Below are 19,691 nucleotides of genomic sequence, written 5' to 3'. Positions count from 1 at the left end.
AACATGCCTCATTCCTAAAAAGTTAGTGATTCTGGTGGAGGAAAGGAGTTTGTACCTTGGCCTACGAACAGAAGTGAGGGACAGTTAGTGTCGGGAAACAGCAGACTCCAGGGATGAAATTATAAGAAGAGTAGCTTCCACAGAGAGCCAGGCAGAGGGGGGTGGGCGGGCTGCAGGAGCCTGAATCACTCTTAAAGCAACCCAAGCCAACTCAGCTGAGTAACAGGAACCATAAAGTTGTACTTCTGTAATTGTGGACTGGTTGGTAGCTCAGGATTCCCTTTTTGGGGGGCATTGTGTTTGGGCACTTTTAACTAGCAGCTCCCTGTGTGCTGTATTATAATGATTATTTGAGGGATATGGATGATACGAATGCAGGAAGGCCAGGAAACTTAAGGACTGAGTTTTGAAAGGTAATTTCCTATTCCTGGGCTATAAGCAGCAGAAATTACTCAGAGAAATAGGCCCCCAGATATACATCCCAGGGAGAACTCTTGTTTGGGAGAGGAATTTGGTCATAATGATACATTGTCAGAGTGGACTCCATGGGAGCATGGGGCACAACAAGGCTGGGCCAAACCCTTGGGAACTCTTTCTACTCAGAAGTAAGGATTCCAAAGGGCAGGGAGTGAGAACTGCTCAAGGAACCGAAGGACCTGACTTAACCAAGCCTTGTAACATTGGGAAATTCATTAACTTCTCTAAGGCTTCAGGAGTTTCCTCTTTAATTTTAGGGGTCAGATGAGGAGTCTCAAATATCGGTTCTCAATTGTGCTGGCCCAAAGACATCATTACAGAAGCCAGAGGCTCTTCAGAGCTGGCATCTCTCTTGGTCTGATGGCCACAGCAAAAACATTCAATGAGTCTCAAAGGCTCTTCCAGGACTGAAATTCTAAGATTGTATGCCCAAGAGAGGGGGAAAGTAAAGGAAATGGGTATGGCCACAATAGTTCGTCAATTACCATGGAGATTATAGTGTCTCTGGACAGCCAGAATTCCTTTTCTTCTTTTATTGTTAGAGAATTTACAGAAATTTACATTATATCCCAGTGCCTTAGGGAAAGTGTTGGCAAACTTTTTCTGCAAAAGGCTAGATAGTAAACACTTTCATCTTTGTGGCTGTGAAATTTGTCACAACTACTCAACTCAGCTTTGTAGCACAAAAATATCCATGAAATTAATGAATGGGCATGGCTGTATTCCAATAAACTTTATTTACAAAAACAGGCAAAGGACCAGACTTATTGTTTTGAGAACATGTGTACAGTTTCAGAGTAGTATTGGTAGTGAGCCTCAATGGTAGCTCTTTTACTTTTTCTTTTTCAAGTAGAAACTTTTCCCAAAGACTGTCATATCACTTATCTGATTGACTTTTCAGTGATCTAATTTGCAAGTATAATAAGGATGATGATTAACTCCATGACCCAAGTTCACTCAAAGATAAGGACCTCTCAAAGAGCTAGGACTCTCTCTGTTCTTCTGGTTATTCAGGTCTCTTTGTCCTTTGAGAACTTTTATGAGGCCGATAGGTGTGGTCTAAAGGTTAATCTGAAAACCAAGAAATTCTTTCATTTAGTGTTGACCAGAGACCCTGATAGAAATTATCCCTGGAGAAAGAAGACATCTTCTTAAACTTTTAAAAACCTATGGAGAAAAATATACCAGATTTAACTTTAAGTCTCTAAAAGCTAATGATCAAACCAAAGTCTGGCCCCTTACAATGCCACTAAAGGACCCAAAGTGGGTCTAGTAAAAACCTGGCAGGCCCAATACAGGTGGGACTTCATGAATCAGAAAGAAAAGACCAGGAACTAGGCAAATGGACATAGGAGAGACAAAAGCCGACTAAGGAAGAAATCCCCAGGACAAAATGAGAAGGAAAGACAAGTAGTTAATCCTTCAAAAGTCTCAGAGAAGTGATTTCTGCCTCCTTTTACCACCCTAGTCCATTGGGCCCTGTCTTCTTGTTGGGATTGCTTTCCACCAGCAAAAAGCCATCTGTGTTCTTTTTTTATCCCAGTACCCTCTGATGAGGTCTAATCCTATACTTTTCATAATTTTTCTTTATCCCTTATAATACCTGCTCCAAGTCCTTTCAATGAATGCAAGCACTGGAAATAGGAGCTGAATTTCAGAAAAGGGAGAGAGGAGAGGGAAATGTCTACAGATCCTCATGCTGGCCCCCCTTGGTGGTGTCACCTGAGAGCTCAGTCTGCATTCTCTTCTCTAGTGTAGGCATTGGTAAGAATTCAGGAGATAGGGAGGATGCAGGATCCAACTCAAAGTCTTTCTCCAGCCGGGCTCCAAATTTCTGTCCCTGTGCACAGAGAAAATGTTTTTTGCTGCTCTATTTTTTAATCTCATAATAGTAAAACTGGAAAAACAAGTCTGTCTTTAATTGGAGTATCCAATTTTGGTTTTTTGACTACTGTTGAAATTTATTTTTAATTAGCCACAACTCTCTTGAAACAAGTTGTATTTACTCAGAAATAAAGAAAGAATGTTGGTTTGGAGGATAGGCATTCTGGTAAATGATAGTGTATCTACTATCTAATTTATGTTTAACTCTGGCATTCCAACACAAAATACCCAACAAAACAAAAATTCACATGAAATACACATACAGGAAAATATTTAAATCATTTCTATAGGTCTTAAAATATATTTTTTATTGAAGCCATGATTAAATTTATTTGCACACTAAGAAACCTTTATATTCTATTACCATTTAAAGTTGAGTATTTTCTCCAATATTCATAAAACTTGGAACATCTACAAAATAATTTCCTTTAAACTCATTTCTAAAGGAAACTATTTTTACAGATTAAGTGAAATAATAGTCATTGTAGAATAAACCCTCTGATACCTGATGATACTCTTCCTGCTGAGGCTTCCCTTCTTATGGTACATTCACAGACATTCATTTCTATATAATTATTATTATTATTACCATTTCTAAGTGAAGAAACTACAATGCTCCTCCTTATAAGTAATAGTTTTGTCATTTTGATAGTTCTGCCATTCATTGGTTCTGTTATTTTCTTCATTAAAACCTTAATAATTAATAAACAATAAATGTCAGCAGAGTCCAATGCCCATCCACTTCCTTCATGAAGCTTCCTCCATAAACTTCACTGTGGACCAAGCCAAGCCACCAGCAATCACCTCACTCAAGGTCTCACACAGATGTAGTCTGATGCCAGGTGCAGAGGCATGAGCCTGTGGTGGAGTATCTAATTTCAGCCCACATTGGACATCTTGGTAAAGTCTGGTGTGGCCATGCTTCCTCTCTATCTCAAGACTGTTTTTTTGTCAGTTTGAGTCAAGTTTTTGTAAAACTTGAAAATTCTCATAATATGGATCTCCTTTTCAGTGAAAAGTTTTACCAACTCCTGCTTTGCTCTTAAATAACCTGGTTCCTTTGTTCTCTTCCTCCTTCTTTTCTTCCTTTCTTCCTCTTTTTCCTGCTTCTCATTTTCTTCTTCCTCTACCACCTTCTCCTCCTTTCCTCTCTTCCTCTTGCTTTCTCCTTTTCATGCTCTTCTCTAGTTTTTCCTCTCATCTTCCTTCTCTCCATCTCATTCTTCTTCACTTTTTTTTTGGTAGACCAATTTGCCTCCCATTCTTCTTATCTTAGTCTCTGCTGTGGAGCTTCTTTGAGAAACATATTGCCATTCACCTCCCCATGGGTTCCTAGGCATCATGTGCCACTCACCTCTTTGTGTTCCTAGGCATCAGTCAACTGACATGTAGCCAAGTTGCTGTCATCTAGTTTGTACCTAAGCTCCCAGATTTCCCTTTCCCACTGGCTACCTTCCCAGTATTTTTTAATAAATTAACACTTCTGTAGACATAAAGCACAAACTAAATTTCAATCAATGCTTCCAGTTGGTCAAATCCAGAAGAGTGCTAAAACTATCAGCTAAAGTGAAGTCTTTGGATTTTGCATTAAGAAGTATATCTGGGCTTTCCTTGTCTATTTTGGCATGTGGCAAAGTAAGTCAGAGGCAACTATATTAATCTTTTTGGGCAAACTTCATGTAAAGAGGGTGATTTGAAATTATAGATAAGAGCACAGACTCTGGAGTTAGAAGCCTTGATTTAAATCTCAGCCCCATGCATTTTTACTTACATGGCTATGGGTGAGTTACTCTCTCTGTGCCCCAGTTTCCTCAAATGCAAAATAGAGATAATTGCACCTATCTTGTAGAGTTATTGTGAGGATTGAATTAGTTAGTGCATATGAATAACTTATGATAGGATACTGTCAGAACTAATCAAGGGTTGGCTATCATCATTATCATCATTATTTTATCTAATTTGTAGATCCTCTACCTTCAGCTATGCAGTCATTTATTCATTTATCTATTTATGCTTTGCTATTCTTTTTTCCACAACTACATGTGATTACTGTGTGCCAGATTCTGTGATAGGTGCCCATTTATATGCATGAATGTGTGTGTATGTCACTCACATTTTTACAAGATACATATAGAATTTTAAATAACAACTGTTACTAAGTGTTAAGAAAGAAAAGCATTTGAGTTAAGGGTAGGTGGGAAGGAGAAGGGTCTTCTTTGCCTACCTAGGGTGGAACTTTCTGAAGATTGGTCATTTAGGCTAAGACCTAAAGGATCAGAAGAACTCATCCAGAAACAAGAAATGATTGAAGAGATTACTGTTTTGATCATTACACACTGTATACATGCATTGATATACCACATCAGTATGTGTGCTCTTTATGAATCAATTAAAATTTTTAAAATATAAAATAAGGAAAATTGGGGGATGAGCAATCTATGCAAAAAAACAAAAAACAAAAAACAAAACAAACAAACAAAAAAAACCAGATGGCCAGAGGCACTGAAAAGGGGCAGCATGGGAGAGATATGGTACATTTAGATCAGGCCTTTTGAATTGTTGACAATTCTGAAGATGGGTCCACCTGTTGGTGGGTGGGTTGGTGTCTAGTCCCTTCAACCTCTAAATGCCAGCAGAAGACCTCACCTGTCTTTTGTGCCAAAAACTGGTGGGAAAACACCAACTTTGGCAGTGGATTCCTGACTTCTCATCACTTTGATTTGTTGGTCAGGGGAGAGATGTATATGCATGTAATGAATGAAAGACAACCATTGTCTGTGGGCACATGAGCTGATGTAGAGTAAACAGAGGTTATGACGACTCTGGAGCAAGCTTGTGTCTAAATATTTACCAGAGACTCAGAAATAAAATATTCTGAATATACAAACCCCACCTTTTTTTCTGTTTCAATCCAGGAAGTTTGGTTCTTGAAAGATGGCCACTGTCCAATGTTAAACCTTTTCAAATTCCCCTTGTTGAAAGAGAGTTACTAAATGGAGAGAAATATGAAATAGTTCCTGAGAAGGTGAAGGAGGAAATAAAATGCAGCAGAGCACATGTTGCTCCTGAGTTTACAGTGAGATATGGGGAGGAGGGTCTCTTCCCATGGTGCCCCTGCATGGAAATTAGAAGAAACTGTCAGAAAAGGGGGAAGTCAGTGGAGGGCTGAAACATTTCTTTTGCCTCCTGGACTTTAAAAACCGTTGGCTATGGGACCTTGGGCAAGACACTCCACTCCTCTGATCCTTAATCTCATCTGCAAAATTAAGATGAATAATACCAACCTTACCAAACTTTGTGGGCATTAAATAAGATAAAGTGAACTAAGTTCTTGGCCTAACACTTGGCGGCACTGTTAAAGTTGGTGTTCCTCTTTCATTTTCTTGTTTTCCCAGTGTGGGGCTCTCTAAGTGAGGTACCCAGACCTTGATAGTTGTCCAGCCCTAACCTAGACCTATTGAATCAGAAACTCTAGACAATCAGGCAGAGCGATGAAAGCTTCCAGGTGATTTTAATTAGGATTGCCAAATTTAACAAATAAATGTACAGGTTGTTCAGTTAAATGTGAATTTCAGACAAACAATAAACACATTTGTAGGATAAGTTATCCCAAATATTACACAGGATGTACTTATACTTAAAAACATATTCATTACTTATGTGAAATGCATATTTAATTGGGAATCTCATATGGTGATGTGTGCTAAAGTTTGAGAATCACTTTTGGGAGGACATCCCAATGGATGTGTCTAGCACAGCCCAGAGAAGGATGGAGAAGCAGTCCTGACCTTTAAAGAGGAGGACAGAAGCAGGGAGCAGGGTACCATCTCAGTGTTTTGGATATTCTTGAAATTACATGATTAATTAATGAAGAAATTAGTTTCTTGAAATTTGTTGAGTGCAATTCTGTTTGATGTATGATCTTTCTCCCTCAAAGAGAAACCGATAACTTTGGCTCTTTGATGAAACTCAGGGCACTCCATTAAAACACAATGAAAGCTTCATAAAAACACAGGTCATGTAAAAACATTATTAGTGTTTTTTCAGAATAGTATTACTTTATGGGCAAATGTTTCTTAAAGGTCTCTTACATTTGTCATCTCATTTAAGTGCAACAATACCCTTGTGGGTTAGGGTAAGAAGGAGTCTTATTATTGGTTTATAATGGAGGAAATTAAGGTTCAAAGCAGAAAGTGACTGAATTAAGGTCACATAGTTTGTGATGGCAGAGCCAAAATTAGAACCTGGTTGAAAGGTTCCCAGTGTGCTTAGTAGGAGGGGAAGGAAGGCTATGTGAGTCTTTAAAGCATTCAAACATGATTTTTGATACAGGGTAGTTTAAAGATACATATTTTTTTCCTTTTATTTATTTATTTATTTATTACAGCAGAATGCATATAATTTTATTAAACATATAGAACTCAATTTTTCATATATCTGTTTGTATACAAAGTATATTCACACCAATTCATGTCTTCATACATGTACTTTGGATAATAATGATCATCACATTCTACCATCATTTCTAACTTTATGCCCCCTCCCTAATTTTATTATTTTTAATTGACCTGGAATAATTATTCATATTTATGGGGTATAGTGTGACTTTTCAATACATATAAAATGTGTAGTGATCAGAACAGAATAATTGTAATATCCATCACTTCAAACATTTATTTGTGTGTGTGTGTGTGTGTGTGTGTGTGTGTGTAAACATTCAAAATCCTTTCTACTCACTATTTTGAAGCATTTAGCATACTTTCCCAAATCCATTGTCGGCTCCTAATCTTTAACTTAGAAGACAAAGGTGATCCTTCCTGTTCATTTCCTTGGGTAATTCTTGATTCCTAGGTGAGAGGTCTTGAGTGTGCTCAGGCTTATTTTCCCTAGGGTGTAAATAAAGATAATGTATAAACTTTAACCACCATCTTCCTCTGAACTATAATTTTAATTTCATTTGAAAATAGCAATGTTAACCATAGTCTTTTCCAAGGTATTTCCAACTCTAACATCAGATAACCTGGATTAAGATGTCCATCTTCTATTTCTTGTCACACAAAACATTATTGTAGTTAGTATTTAGTGACATTTCATGTCTTTTTCTACATCCCCCAAAACAAATACATAACTTTGTTCTTAGTTCTCAGACTCTGCCAGTGAGTCTAAGAGAGGAGCCTTGGAATTGTAGTCTTTCATTGTCAAAGGTTTAAAGACTTGTGTTATGATTATAAAATAAAAGAAACTCATCGTGAAAAAATTGGAAAAGTATAAAGAAGTAAAACAATGTGTTTATTATTTTTTCTTCCAAAGATAGCCACTATGAAATTTGGATATTTTCATTAATTTATGTACAAATATGCTCACATGCATAATTTAAACATTTTAGGGATTATATGGTGTATTGGTTGCATGGCAATGAACATACTAATGAAGTTCTTTTTAAATAAATCTTTGCATGTCAGACAATTTGCTTAGGATAGAGTCCCCCAAATAGTATAAGTCCTTATATAGTATAAGATGAATTATACCAGAAATATAGGGAAGAGAAAATTTACTTGCCAATACCAAGTATTATCATTAAAAATATTTTGTCTGTTTGATAGAAAATAACCCATAATATCAGATCTCCCCCACCCCACTTGTAGTATTGTTCTTACTACTGCTAAACAGGGTGCCAGATTGACATCTCATAGAGACATTTCTCTAGAATGCCCTGCTGTCCTTATGAGCCCTGTGTAAGCCTGGAGGGCCAAGTTTATTGCCTCTCCTTCAGGATAGAGTGTACCTTGGCATATTCCTGTGAAAAGTCCCAATTTCGTGCAGTCAGTAGGAAGAATTGCAACTGCAAGGCATTTGGTTGCAATGCTTCCTGTTGTTTTCCCAAGAGGAACATTCAAACATTTGTTATCAGTGAAACCATGAATAAGGGGACACTACTGTATCAGCATAGAGTGTGAAATGCACCAGGAGAGTGGAACAGACAGCATGTGGGACAAGAGATCAGAGGGGGAAGAGTTGTATCGGTGATGAGATGGGACTATGCCTCATTTTGATGACTGACACAGTGTTTTGGAAGGCAGAGATAAACAGAGAGGGAGTTTCAGGAAGGGAAAACACATTAACCCGGGAGTCAGGAAAGCACAGAGCATGAGTTGGTGTGATTTTGCCAGAAGGTAGAGGATGTGACAGGACATGGCAGGGCTGCTGGGGATGGAGAAAGTAGGATTGTCCTGATTGTGAAGAGGCTTCAGTGCCTATTATTCCTCTTGTGAATTCCATGCCATATCAGAGCCCATTTTTGTTGTTTCTGGTGGTTGGGATCACCATCTGGAAACTCCTAATAATCCTATTTCTTAAGCTAAATTGTTTGTGGAAGTATTTCCCACAAAGTCTTTGACTTTTCCATTTGCATATCTCAATAACTTTACTGTGACATAGGATATCCTGGGAGTATTAATTTGAGCCTGTCAACTCTGAGATTTTTAGAAGTGAGACAGCCAAAGATTTGTTCAGTCCTCATGCCATATCTTGACATGTGGTTTGAGTAATAGTATCTCCCATTGGGAAGGATAAATGCCCTGGTAACAGACCTTTAAAATTCTGGAAGTAAAGCAGGGGACTTTGGAGACAGCCTCTTTTATCCCCAACTTTTTATCCTCCATATCTTAGCATTGTAATTGTTTAGCTAGGGACTGCTCTTCTGCTTCACAAGAGAGGTCAAACCAGCATTAAGGAGAGAATGATGACTTCTAATACAGTTTAGAGCAGGTTCCTTAAGCCTAATTGTGCATAAGAATCACGTGGAGTGGAGTGCTTATTACTCTCACTCAGTAAGTCTCTGGGAGGCAATTGAGGGTTTGCATTTCTCACAAGCTCCAAAGGGAAGCAGATTTCCCTGGTTTGCCAAGCACTGTGAATAGTACAAGTTCTGGGAACACATCTCTAGGACTGAGTTAAGCACTAAAGGAGTTATTATTAAATAGAGTAATGTCTTTGGTTCAAAAGATAGATGCAATTCCCACTAGTTTCCAACATTTGTGGGGAGAAATGATTTGCCTGGTATATTTTCCTTTGTGGTTTAATTACTTTTCCCTTTAGAGAAGGCTCACAGGAAGTCATCCAAATTGTGCCAAACCCTGGAGGGATTGGAGTGAAAAAAATTTAAGTGACTGTATTAAGGCAAACCAAATTGGTCTTATCAAGAATCTAAATTGCAATGAGAAGAGAACTGGTCTTGTTAAATATTCCAAATAATTTAGAGACCAATCCTCCAATAGTGCTAGAAATTAGAGGAACTGGCTCAGTCTTCAGTACTGCCAAGAATCGTGAAGATTTAAAAGAGAATTTGGAGCTGGAGGATGTTAAAGCCAGATGGAAAGGCAAGAAGGGCATTCTGTCTCATTCTGGACAGCTCGTGTCTAGATTAATCTACTTGGTTTTGAGGCCCACTTGGGGAGAGAAATGGGACTAAGGGAAGCAGAGAGGAACAGGGTGATGAGATTCAAGTTCATGACTAAGGAGAAGCAGACATACAAAAAGAGGAAGTTTGGATTGGAGAATAAGGGGAGTGTATTACCTCTGTCTTTAGATATAGTAAGAGCTTGTGGAAGAGAGATTTGTCTTGTTCTGTATTGCCGCAGTCTGGCTGGGCACAAAATCACGAGCCACTCACAGCCTTGTAGATTCAAACAGCAATTCTTTATTCCTGAACTCACACCGGCACTCTACAAGCACATTCTGGGGGAAATCCACACTCTCCACTGGGCTCTGAATCCCAAAATACTCTCTGAATCCCGCGAGAACTCAACGGGAACTCAAGGCGCCTGAGGCATCAGGATACGCCCTATTCCCAGCAGGAATCACCTTAAACCTGGAACCGCCCTAAACCCGGATTGTTCTAAACCCCAATCCGCCCTAAACCCTGATCCACCCTAAACCCAGATCCGCCCTGGTCCTTGAGCAAGGTCACCTTTCATGCAAAGTCACTGCAAATGAGCTGGGTCCACAATGGAGAGTCCTTCCTCTAAGCAACATGGGGTAGGCTGACAAAGAAATTGCCATGCATCATTCCTACTTGGCAATGGCTCTCAGCACTGTATCACTGGGGTGGAAGTAGGACATGGGTAAGTTTCAGGTCAAGGTAAAGAGAGTATTAATAAAAAAATTGAATGTTCTACCATAGATCCAGCTGCCTGAAAAGGTGGGGAGTTCTTGTTAGAGATGTGTATGCAGCTGACCATCACTTGGAAGGTGTTGCAAGAGGGACTCAAGCTGATATGCGTGGATCCATCAAATTCTGGGAGATTCTCTAATTTCTCTATCTTCTTTTTTGCCAACCTTGTTGGACAGGAAATGTAGGCAGTCAAATGTGATCATGAATTGCCTAAAGGCAAAAGGAACCACATAGTCTTTTTGCCTTTTGTGGTGTGACATTCTGTTATTTTCCCAATTACCATCCCATCAAACCTGCTGGGTTTGGTCTGACACAGATCCTTAAGCACAGTGGCAGTAAAACTGTGTAAATGTTTATAACAGCCTTTCTCACCCCATCAGGGGATGAAGAAGGTTTGCTAGTCAGAAGCAAGGTCAAGCTGGAGAAATTTTAGATAAAGTCTAAATCCCAAGTTCAGAAGGGATGGTGGAGGAAATTGCAGAGAAGAACATGATTCATGTCATTGGGTTACTCTCTAGAGGGGGTGTGATTCCCAAATGGGCATGAACATGAGTGGAGTGGAGAGATAGTGTTTAGGAAATCATTGTGATAAATTATCATTAATAAGCTCCTGTGAGCAGAGGAACAGTATGACAATCTGGCAGAGGCGCATAGGTGATATAGCAATGGTGTCTATCTTAGGCTTCTCAGGCAACCATAACAAAATATCACAGGCTGGAAGGCTTAAACCACAGAAATTTGTTTTCTAACACTCTGAGGGCTAACTCTGCAAGGAACTGTCAGAGTTGTTTTCTGGCAAATCCTCTAGTTATGGCTTTCTAGCTGCTTTCTTGCTGTATTCTCATGGCTTTTTTTTTTCCTGTGTGCAAGGAAAGAGAGATTCCTGGTATCTTTTCCTGTTCTTGTAAGCACACCAGTCCTATAATATCATAAGGCCCTACCGTATGACTTCCTTTAATCTTATTATATCCACTATGTGCCTATCTCCAGATATAGTCATATTGGGGTCTAAGGATTCAATACATAAATTTTGTGGGAAGGACACAGGACAGTCCATAATGGTGTCCAATGGAGGTCTTGTGAATATCCTTTAGGGTGACATTATTGTCCTTGTGGGAGAACAAAGGAGAGAAGGGACAGCTGTTTAGAACCAGCTGAGTGCCAGTCATTACTGATTCAGCATCTCATTTGACTCTTGCACAGCCAGTCATGAGAGAAGATGGGAGGCTCACAGATCTTACATGCACCCAGATAGTAAGGGTTAAAGAAAGTATTCCAACTGGAATTTTTAAGTTCATGCTGTTTTTGCACTGGATAGAACTTTGCCTTGAAATCCTGCTGAACACCTAGGACTATGTCTTTAAGCCTGAAGCTGTCAGTAAGACTGCTTGGCAGGTCTATGGGAGAAGTAGGGTCTGGGAGAATCTGAGAATGGGATTCAATTAGAATAAGTTATACTCCATGTATTTGTAACATGTCAAACTACACTCTATCATCATGTATATTTAAAAACAACAACAACAAAGAAGAGTGAAGTGACATGATCGAAGTTTTGCGTCGGTAGGTAACTGTCCATGTGGGTGGTGGGTGAAGTGACAGATAGGAGGGAGATCCATGAGATCATCTGGAAGGATATTTTGTAGTCAGGTTGTGGGGAATGGTAGGCAGCCAAGGGTGATATAAATAATGCTAGATTCAATGACATTATGAAGGTAGAGTCAGCATTTTGGTAAATGATTGTGAGCTCTGGGGTCAAAGGAAGGAGAGCAGAAAAAACTGAGGATGTGTCTCTGACAGAAGTGAAACTAACCTGGTCCCACAACCTTCTAGCACCCAAAGCACGCCTATCTACATTTTATCTCACTCTGATTGTTGGGCGGGAACAGGACAGCCTGAGATGTCTTAAAGTCCAACATCTCCCTTCAAGTGAGGGATATTAGACAGGACCTCTTGAATTTAAGATTAATCTAATCCAGTTAATCATTCTGATAATTAAGTTCTAAATTGTCCATAATAGTATGGCATTAGGCTTAATAATTTATCAAGTGATTGATGATAAATGAAAAGATAATGCATCAGGACTGGTTATCATTAGGACATTTCCTCAGAGTAAACAGTATTTTGGGAGATACATGTTTTATTCTAGATTTGGGCCATTTTAGGAACATTCTGTTTATTAAAAGTAGACTTTTATCCCCATCAAGCTTTGAATAGACACAGGCTGATATCTCTAAACTACCTGCTTTCCCAGCTTCCTCATTCTAAATGAATGGCATCTACTCAGTTACTCAAATCTAAATCATAGAGTTACTCTTTCTCCTATCAAATTCATCAATAAAGCCTGTTGACTTTGTAAAGCCTACCCACAACCTCTCTGCTTGACTTTATCTCACTCCTACCAACCTAGATAAACCCACCATCCATCCTTACCTAGATGTAGAGATAGCCTCACACCTGGTTTCTCAGTTTTCTCCTCACCCCTCCAACCCTATACTCCACACATAATTTAGATATCCTTACAAACAAATCAGATCTTGTCAGTCCTCTGCTTAAAACCCTCTACTGGCTTCCCATCTACTTAAAATAAAACCCACTTCTCCTGTCCTGGCTTACCAGCATCTCCATTACCCAGCGCCTCCTGACTATTCAGGCTCATCTCACACCACCTTCTTCCTGGCCTACCTTACTCCACTCTCCTCTGGTCTTTATGCCTCTCAACCAACCATGCATGCCTCTCCCACTTGGAGGTTTTTGCTTTGTTGGAATGATTTCTCCCTGACCTCTGCACAGGTAGCTTGTATCCTTTAGATCTCAATTTAAAGATTGCCTCCACCAAGGGACTTTCTCTGACACTTAACCTCTCTGTCATGCTCCCCCTACTTTATTCCCTTTGCAGCACTTAACCACTCTCTGACCTTTCTTTCTGTGTTCTTTATTTACTATGCTTCTTGTGAATATTCTCATCTATGTTATTTGTGGCTCAATCTCCAGTGTCTAGAATAGCACTAGACACATTTAATAGCTGCTAAGTTAACATTGTTTGGGTCAATGAATGAATGCATTTACACCACTGTTTCCTTCTCATCATTCTAAGGCCTCCTTTTGCCTGGGCCTTCAGAGATATCCCTGTCCTATGACTTAGCATTTGGCACTGAGCTCCATCTGCCTTATATTGGGGAAATGGGCTGGTATAGTTAGGACAGTTTCTTGGAGTAATCTCTCTTTGGGGAAATACATATTTTCTTCCAGATTTGGATCTTTTTAAGGAAAATAAACAAACAACTGCAAACATCCTTCTATCTGTTTAGCAAAGATGGGGATAATTATGCAGATGGTCCCTAACTTATGATCACTTAACTTAATAATGCTTTCAACTTTATTGTGGTATGAAACTGTGCCAATACAACCATTCTGTTTTTCACTTTCAATACAGTTTTTAATAAAATATACCAGACTGAGTTGTGATGTTCAACAGGTCAGGTGCATTAAATAAATGCATTTTGGACTTAAAATATTTTCAATTTAGGATGGCTTTATTAGGACATAACCACATTGTAAGTTGAAAAGCATCTGTATATATTTTGTACTTATCAAATGATTTTGTTCCTTATGCTCCTGCTTATAGGAAGACTCTAGAACTCTCTGGAGTTATTCTGGATCTCAGATGCAATTGAGTTGGTGGCACAGTATTAGGATTGGTCAGTGCAAGATCCCTCCTATTTCATTTGGTATTTTCTTCTGTGACTCCTATTCACAGTCACATTCTCCTTTCTCCTTTTAAATTTCCACTCTTGGGTATTTAAATAAGTCCTTCCAATCTGAATTCTAATCTATGTCTTTAGATATGTATATCCTTGCAGTGTTTTGTGCATTTTCTGTACAATCTCAACACCCGCCCCCCACCGTTTTTCAGTACCGAAGATTGAGCTCAGGGGCACTCAACGACTGCCCCACATCCCCAGCCCTATTTTTTGTATTCTATTTAGAGACAGGGTCTCACTGAGTTGCTTAGCACTTCGCTATTGCTGAGGCTGGCTTTGAACTTGTGATCCTCCTGCCTCAGCCTCCCGAGCTGCTGGGATTGCAGATGTGCACCACCGTGCCCCTTTTTAAAAATAAAAATACTTTATGGATTTAGAAAATTTGTGTTATTATTAATATTATCTTTTGCTACTTGACACCACATGAAATTACATAGTTTAGTAGGAATCACTCTGAAATTATCAGCTCCATGCCCTAGTAGGAATCACTCTGAAATTATCAGCTCCATGCCCCTTATTCTTTGATAAGGTGACCAAGACCCAGAGGCTTCTTTTAAATAATTCCTTTTAAGAACATTATCTATATTTACTGAAAGCCAATGTTGGACAAGGCTCTAAGCCCCCAGGCATGCTGAGAACACAGACATGAATGGTACAGGCCCTGAATGCAGGGGACTTTTAGAAGATCCTGGCATGATGTATGTCTTCCCATCATCTTCACTAGTGGACATTAGGCTCACAAAAGACTTACAGATGATCTGATATGGGGATCATCTGCTCTTTTGCCAATTCTTTCCTTTCATCTCCACTATTTCCCAAGTCCCCAAGTCTGCCTTGGGAACTTGTGGTATCAACAAATTCTAGCACAGTCAAAGTTTCAGTTGTCCCCTTTTGGCTGGCATGTTTCTTCTTTCTTTGGCCTACCCGGAATGTCCCAGTCATGTATAGAGTCTTCACCTGACTTTATCTTTGTGTTTCCAGATTGGAGCCTCTCTCTTCGCCAGTAACATTGGAAGTGGCCACTTTGTGGGGCTGGCTGGGACTGGAGCAGCTTCAGGGATCGCCACTGGAGCCTTTGAATGGAATGTGAGTAGCATCAGGGTCACTGTGTTGGAGAAGTGGAAAAGAACCTGTACCCGTCTGTTTTGAGTTATTATTATGAAATACCAGATGTCAGCTGAAGATGAGATTTATTCAGCTCATGGTTTTGAAAGTCAAAAGTCCAAGCAGCATGTTGCAGGTCCTTATGAGGGACCCACTTGACTGTGGCATCTCCTGGTGGAAGACAATAGCAGCATTGTGTGTGAGAGGTAATATCACCCAAAATAAGAAGACAGAGAGATGGGTGGGGCCAGAGTCAGGCATTTAAACACTTTCTATAACTACCAAGGGGTCACTCCAGAACTACCTTAATCCCTTCCATGAGCAGCACCCACAGTGACCTAAGAACCTCATACTATGCTCCACCTCATACTGTGTTCCACCACCTCCCACTATGCTGAGGACTAAGCCTCTAATACATGAAATTTTAGGGGACATACTAAACAATACCCAAGCTATAGCAGAACCTTAGTACTTAGCCAGGTCAATTGATGTCCAGAGGAGCTTCAAATACTAGGGGACTCCTCAGAGCCATCCTGGGATGCAGATGGAGGAGCATGGCTTTAGGAGCCCAGGCATTCTGTTTTCCTTCCACCAGAGTAGCATGGGAGATACACTGGAAGGATGGCAAGAGTATTTTTTCTCTTTCCTTTTGGTGTTAAAAAGATGAGGCCCCAGTACCTTTCTAGCCATGTTAGAAGTTTGGAAATGCTTATCACCAGATATTATTATTATTATTCTCTAAATGGTATTTTACCCCTGTGTAATACAAGGAAGAGTCAAAGGAGATCTCAGTCCTCTGGCTGGGGCCCAGGGCTGTGATGATAGCAATAGCTTTCTGGGTTTCCTCTGCTGTTGCCCAGTTTCTGTTTTTTTGGGCCAATTGGGCAACTAAGGCATCCTACAGTCTCTAATGGCCACCTAAGAGTTGTTCTTCAGTTCAAAAAACAAAGTGCTGAGTGATTTTTCTGCAGCAGCTGAGGGGTCCTTCAGGTAAGTAGGGATGGGTTAAGGTTCTTCCTGATTTGAATCTATCTCTTCTTTTGGTTTCAGGCCCTGTTTTTGGTGGTTGTGCTGGGCTGGATATTTGTTCCCATTTACATAAAGGCTGGGGTAAGTACCCACTCTGTTGTTCCATTCCCTGCTGATACACACACACACACACACACACACACACACACACACACACACGTGAATTTCATCCTTCTGGATGACAGAGGAGACTTTGTGGAATAAATGGCAAAGATAACCTGTGTTTGCTTTTAGTTCTTGGTTGTAAAATAGTTCATGGATCCCTGTTGTGGCACTGAACAGCACCCCTGGCTCTTTTCTGTCAAGACTCATGACTCTTCCCTCTGAGAAGGTTTCCTAAGAAATACCACACTATTCAAACCCCTCTGAAACATCCTGTCCCCTCACTCTGGGTGTGTCCTGTACTACACGGCCATGCATTTGCTCTTGATGTACAACTATGTCAATGTTCTGCCTCTAGAAAGGAAGCAGATTGAGAAAAAGAACTGTGTTTCCTCTTTATTTATGTACATCAGTAGTTCTTATTTGCTGAGCATGCAGCTGGTACTCAACCATCAAATGCATCCTTGGTCTCCTGACTATGTCTCTCAGACATTTTACATACCTGTTCAGTGAGATATAATGAGCACCTCCTATATGTAAATTTACATATTAGGAGCTAAAAGCAATGTGGGAAAAACAGGGAGGGTGCTATATCTTCTATAGACTCTATAGACATGTTTGGTTCCAGAGGACAAGAGGCTCGGATCAGAGAAAGTAATATCAAAAGTGTGATTAGAATTTGCAGGAAGGAACTGGGAGAACATTTGGGCAGACTTACAGCTACAATACTTGGCACTGCCTATCTGAAGAGCATAGTGAAGTTCACACCCAATCTAGTTGACTAGTTTGGTACACTGGCAAGATGCCATCCATGTTATGATGTCTTGTTTTTCAGTAGGTGCTCTATATAGGAATATGTCTCTCTCTATATGTCTATATCTATATATACATTTCCCCTCCTCTTTAGGACAATGATCTGTTTCCTTAGTTAAGTCCAGTTATGTATTCATTCAAAAACAGGTGTTTATTTGGCACTTTCTATGTTCTGGGATAATGCCTAACTACTCCTATAGTGATAGGGCAGGTGAGATTGAAATGAGCAAATGGCTGAATGTCTGTGGTCACCTGGCCACTTTGCAGATTTCCCAGGCCAACAAGGATAATGAATCCTTGACCATACTATTATGACTCTAACACCAAGATGGCTCTCATTTTTCTGTGTTCTCTGGGCTCTCTGGTCACTCTAGCTGGTGTTGACCTCTCTTGCATTCCATGCAGGTGGTGACAATGCCAGAGTACCTGCGGAAGAGGTTTGGAGGCAAGCGGATCCAGATTTACCTTTCTGTTCTGTCCCTGCTGCTCTATATATTCACTAAGATCTCGGTGAGTACGCTGCACTGTGGACTGGGCCCTGGCTGCCTCCGAAGCTGCCCACTGTCATTCACCAAGAGGCAGCTCTATGTGTCTCTATGAACTTGGTTCCATAAGCTTTCTTGCTGCTCAGGGTAAAGTCCTGTTTCATGCATCAAAGAGCCAGTGAAGTTTAGTGGAACTCCTTGTTCCCCACTGTGGCACAGGTTGGGAACATAACTGGTTTACGAATTTTCAGTGAAAGCTGTTCTTAATAGAAAATTAAGAGGGAGTTAAGGAATTAGGTATACCATAAGATCCAGCAATCTCATTTGTAGGTATATATTCAAAGGAAATGAAATTAATATGTCAAAAAATTCAGGGCAGATGAAGTAATATCAGAATGTGATTAGAATTTGCAGGAAGGAACTGGGAGAACATTTAGCAGACTTACAGCTATAATCTTTGGCACTGTCTAGGTGAAGAGCATGATGAAAGTCACATCCAGCCTAGTCAACGTGTTTGGTACAAATTTGAATTTTTGAATATGTCAAAAAACAAAACAAAACAAAAAAACAAACTCTCATGATAATTGCAACATGATTCATACAGTCAAGACATGGAATCAACCTAAGTACCCATCAACAAATGAATGGGTACAGAAAATGTGGAATATGTTCACACAATAGAGTACTATTTAGTTTTTCTCCTTTTTCTTATCCTACCCCATCCAGCGCCAAAGGAGAGATTAAACCAATCTCAGCATTTTGCAAAAGATCTGCCCTGGCTAATATCTGAGGATTTGGATTTGAAGTGAGTCTTTACTGTAGCTAAGCAGGGCATTGGGGAAAAATAAAAAAACAGTTGCCAGTGCTTTCATTTTTCTGATTACTTAAAGCTGAGACAACAACATAATTAAGTAACATTTGCAACATACATAAACAGAGGTAGAATACGAGTATTCATATATCTAGTGTTAATCATTTGGCTTTAAAAATTATCAATATTTTGCCATTTTTCAGCAATATTTTACAACAGATCCTAGAGATCATGTCATTTCTCTGTAAATTCTTCAGGATGTACCTTTGGCTTCCTAAATTCATAACTATTGTGCTATAATAATGTCTACCTAAAATTATAGTGATTTCAAAATTTAGGTTGTTTAATAGCTATTCCATAACCAAAATTTCCTGATTATCTCAAAACACTCTCTTAATTAGTTAGTTTGACTCAGAATCCAAATGAGGTTGTGTTTGGTTATTCTTTCTTTAAAGAAAATCTACCAGGATTATTTTTGCTTTCTGTATTATTACCCTCCTGTCCTGGCCTACGTGTACATGTTTTAAAAAATTTAGGTTTTTTCCTGCCTTTTTGTTGTTCAGTTGTAAAACATCCTTGTATATTCTGGATCCCAGATCCTTATCAGATATGTAACTTGAAAATGTGTTCCCTTATTCTGTAGGTTGTTTTTCACATTATTAATAATATCCTTTGATGCACAAATGTTTTAAATCTTGGTGAAGTTCAATTTATCTATTTTCCTTTTTTAATCCTTTTGGTATAATTTCTAAGATTCCATTGCCAAATCCAAGGTTCTGGAGATTTGTCTACACGTTTTCTCCTGAGTTTCATAGCTTCAGCTTTTACCTTCAGGTTTCATCTCTATGGAGTTAATTGTTGTGTTTGGTGTGAGATAGGCATCCAACTCCATCCTGTGGCCCGTGAATATCCACTTCTCCCAGCACCATTTGTTGAAGAGATGGTTGTCTCCCATGAAAGGCTTTGAACATGCTCTCATTGATAAAGCTGATAGGGTTTTGTCTCAGGAGTTGGGACTGACAACCAGAAGTCACTCTCCCTCCTTTCTGACT

General features: G+C 39.5%; 1 protein-coding gene across 3 annotated transcripts in view; it reads left to right on the top strand.

Annotated features, from left to right (window-relative positions):
* LOC143406839 (sodium/glucose cotransporter 1) overlaps positions 1-19,691 on the top strand; it is a 71,504-nt gene that overhangs the window by 10,523 nt on the left and 41,290 nt on the right. For all 3 annotated transcript variants that reach the window (XM_076865771.2, XM_076865781.2, XM_076865790.2), the window contains exons 3-5: positions 15,277-15,381; positions 16,450-16,509; positions 17,749-17,853. In XM_076865771.2, the coding sequence (XP_076721886.1) occupies positions 15,277-15,381; positions 16,450-16,509; positions 17,749-17,853 (270 nt within the window). The remainder of the gene's footprint in view (positions 1-15,276; positions 15,382-16,449; positions 16,510-17,748; positions 17,854-19,691) is intronic.

This window comes from Callospermophilus lateralis, chromosome 1 (assembly GCF_048772815.1).
Source record: "Callospermophilus lateralis isolate mCalLat2 chromosome 1, mCalLat2.hap1, whole genome shotgun sequence".
Taxonomy (NCBI): Eukaryota; Metazoa; Chordata; class Mammalia; order Rodentia; family Sciuridae; genus Callospermophilus; species Callospermophilus lateralis.
This window is presented reverse-complemented; position numbering and strand designations above follow the sequence as displayed.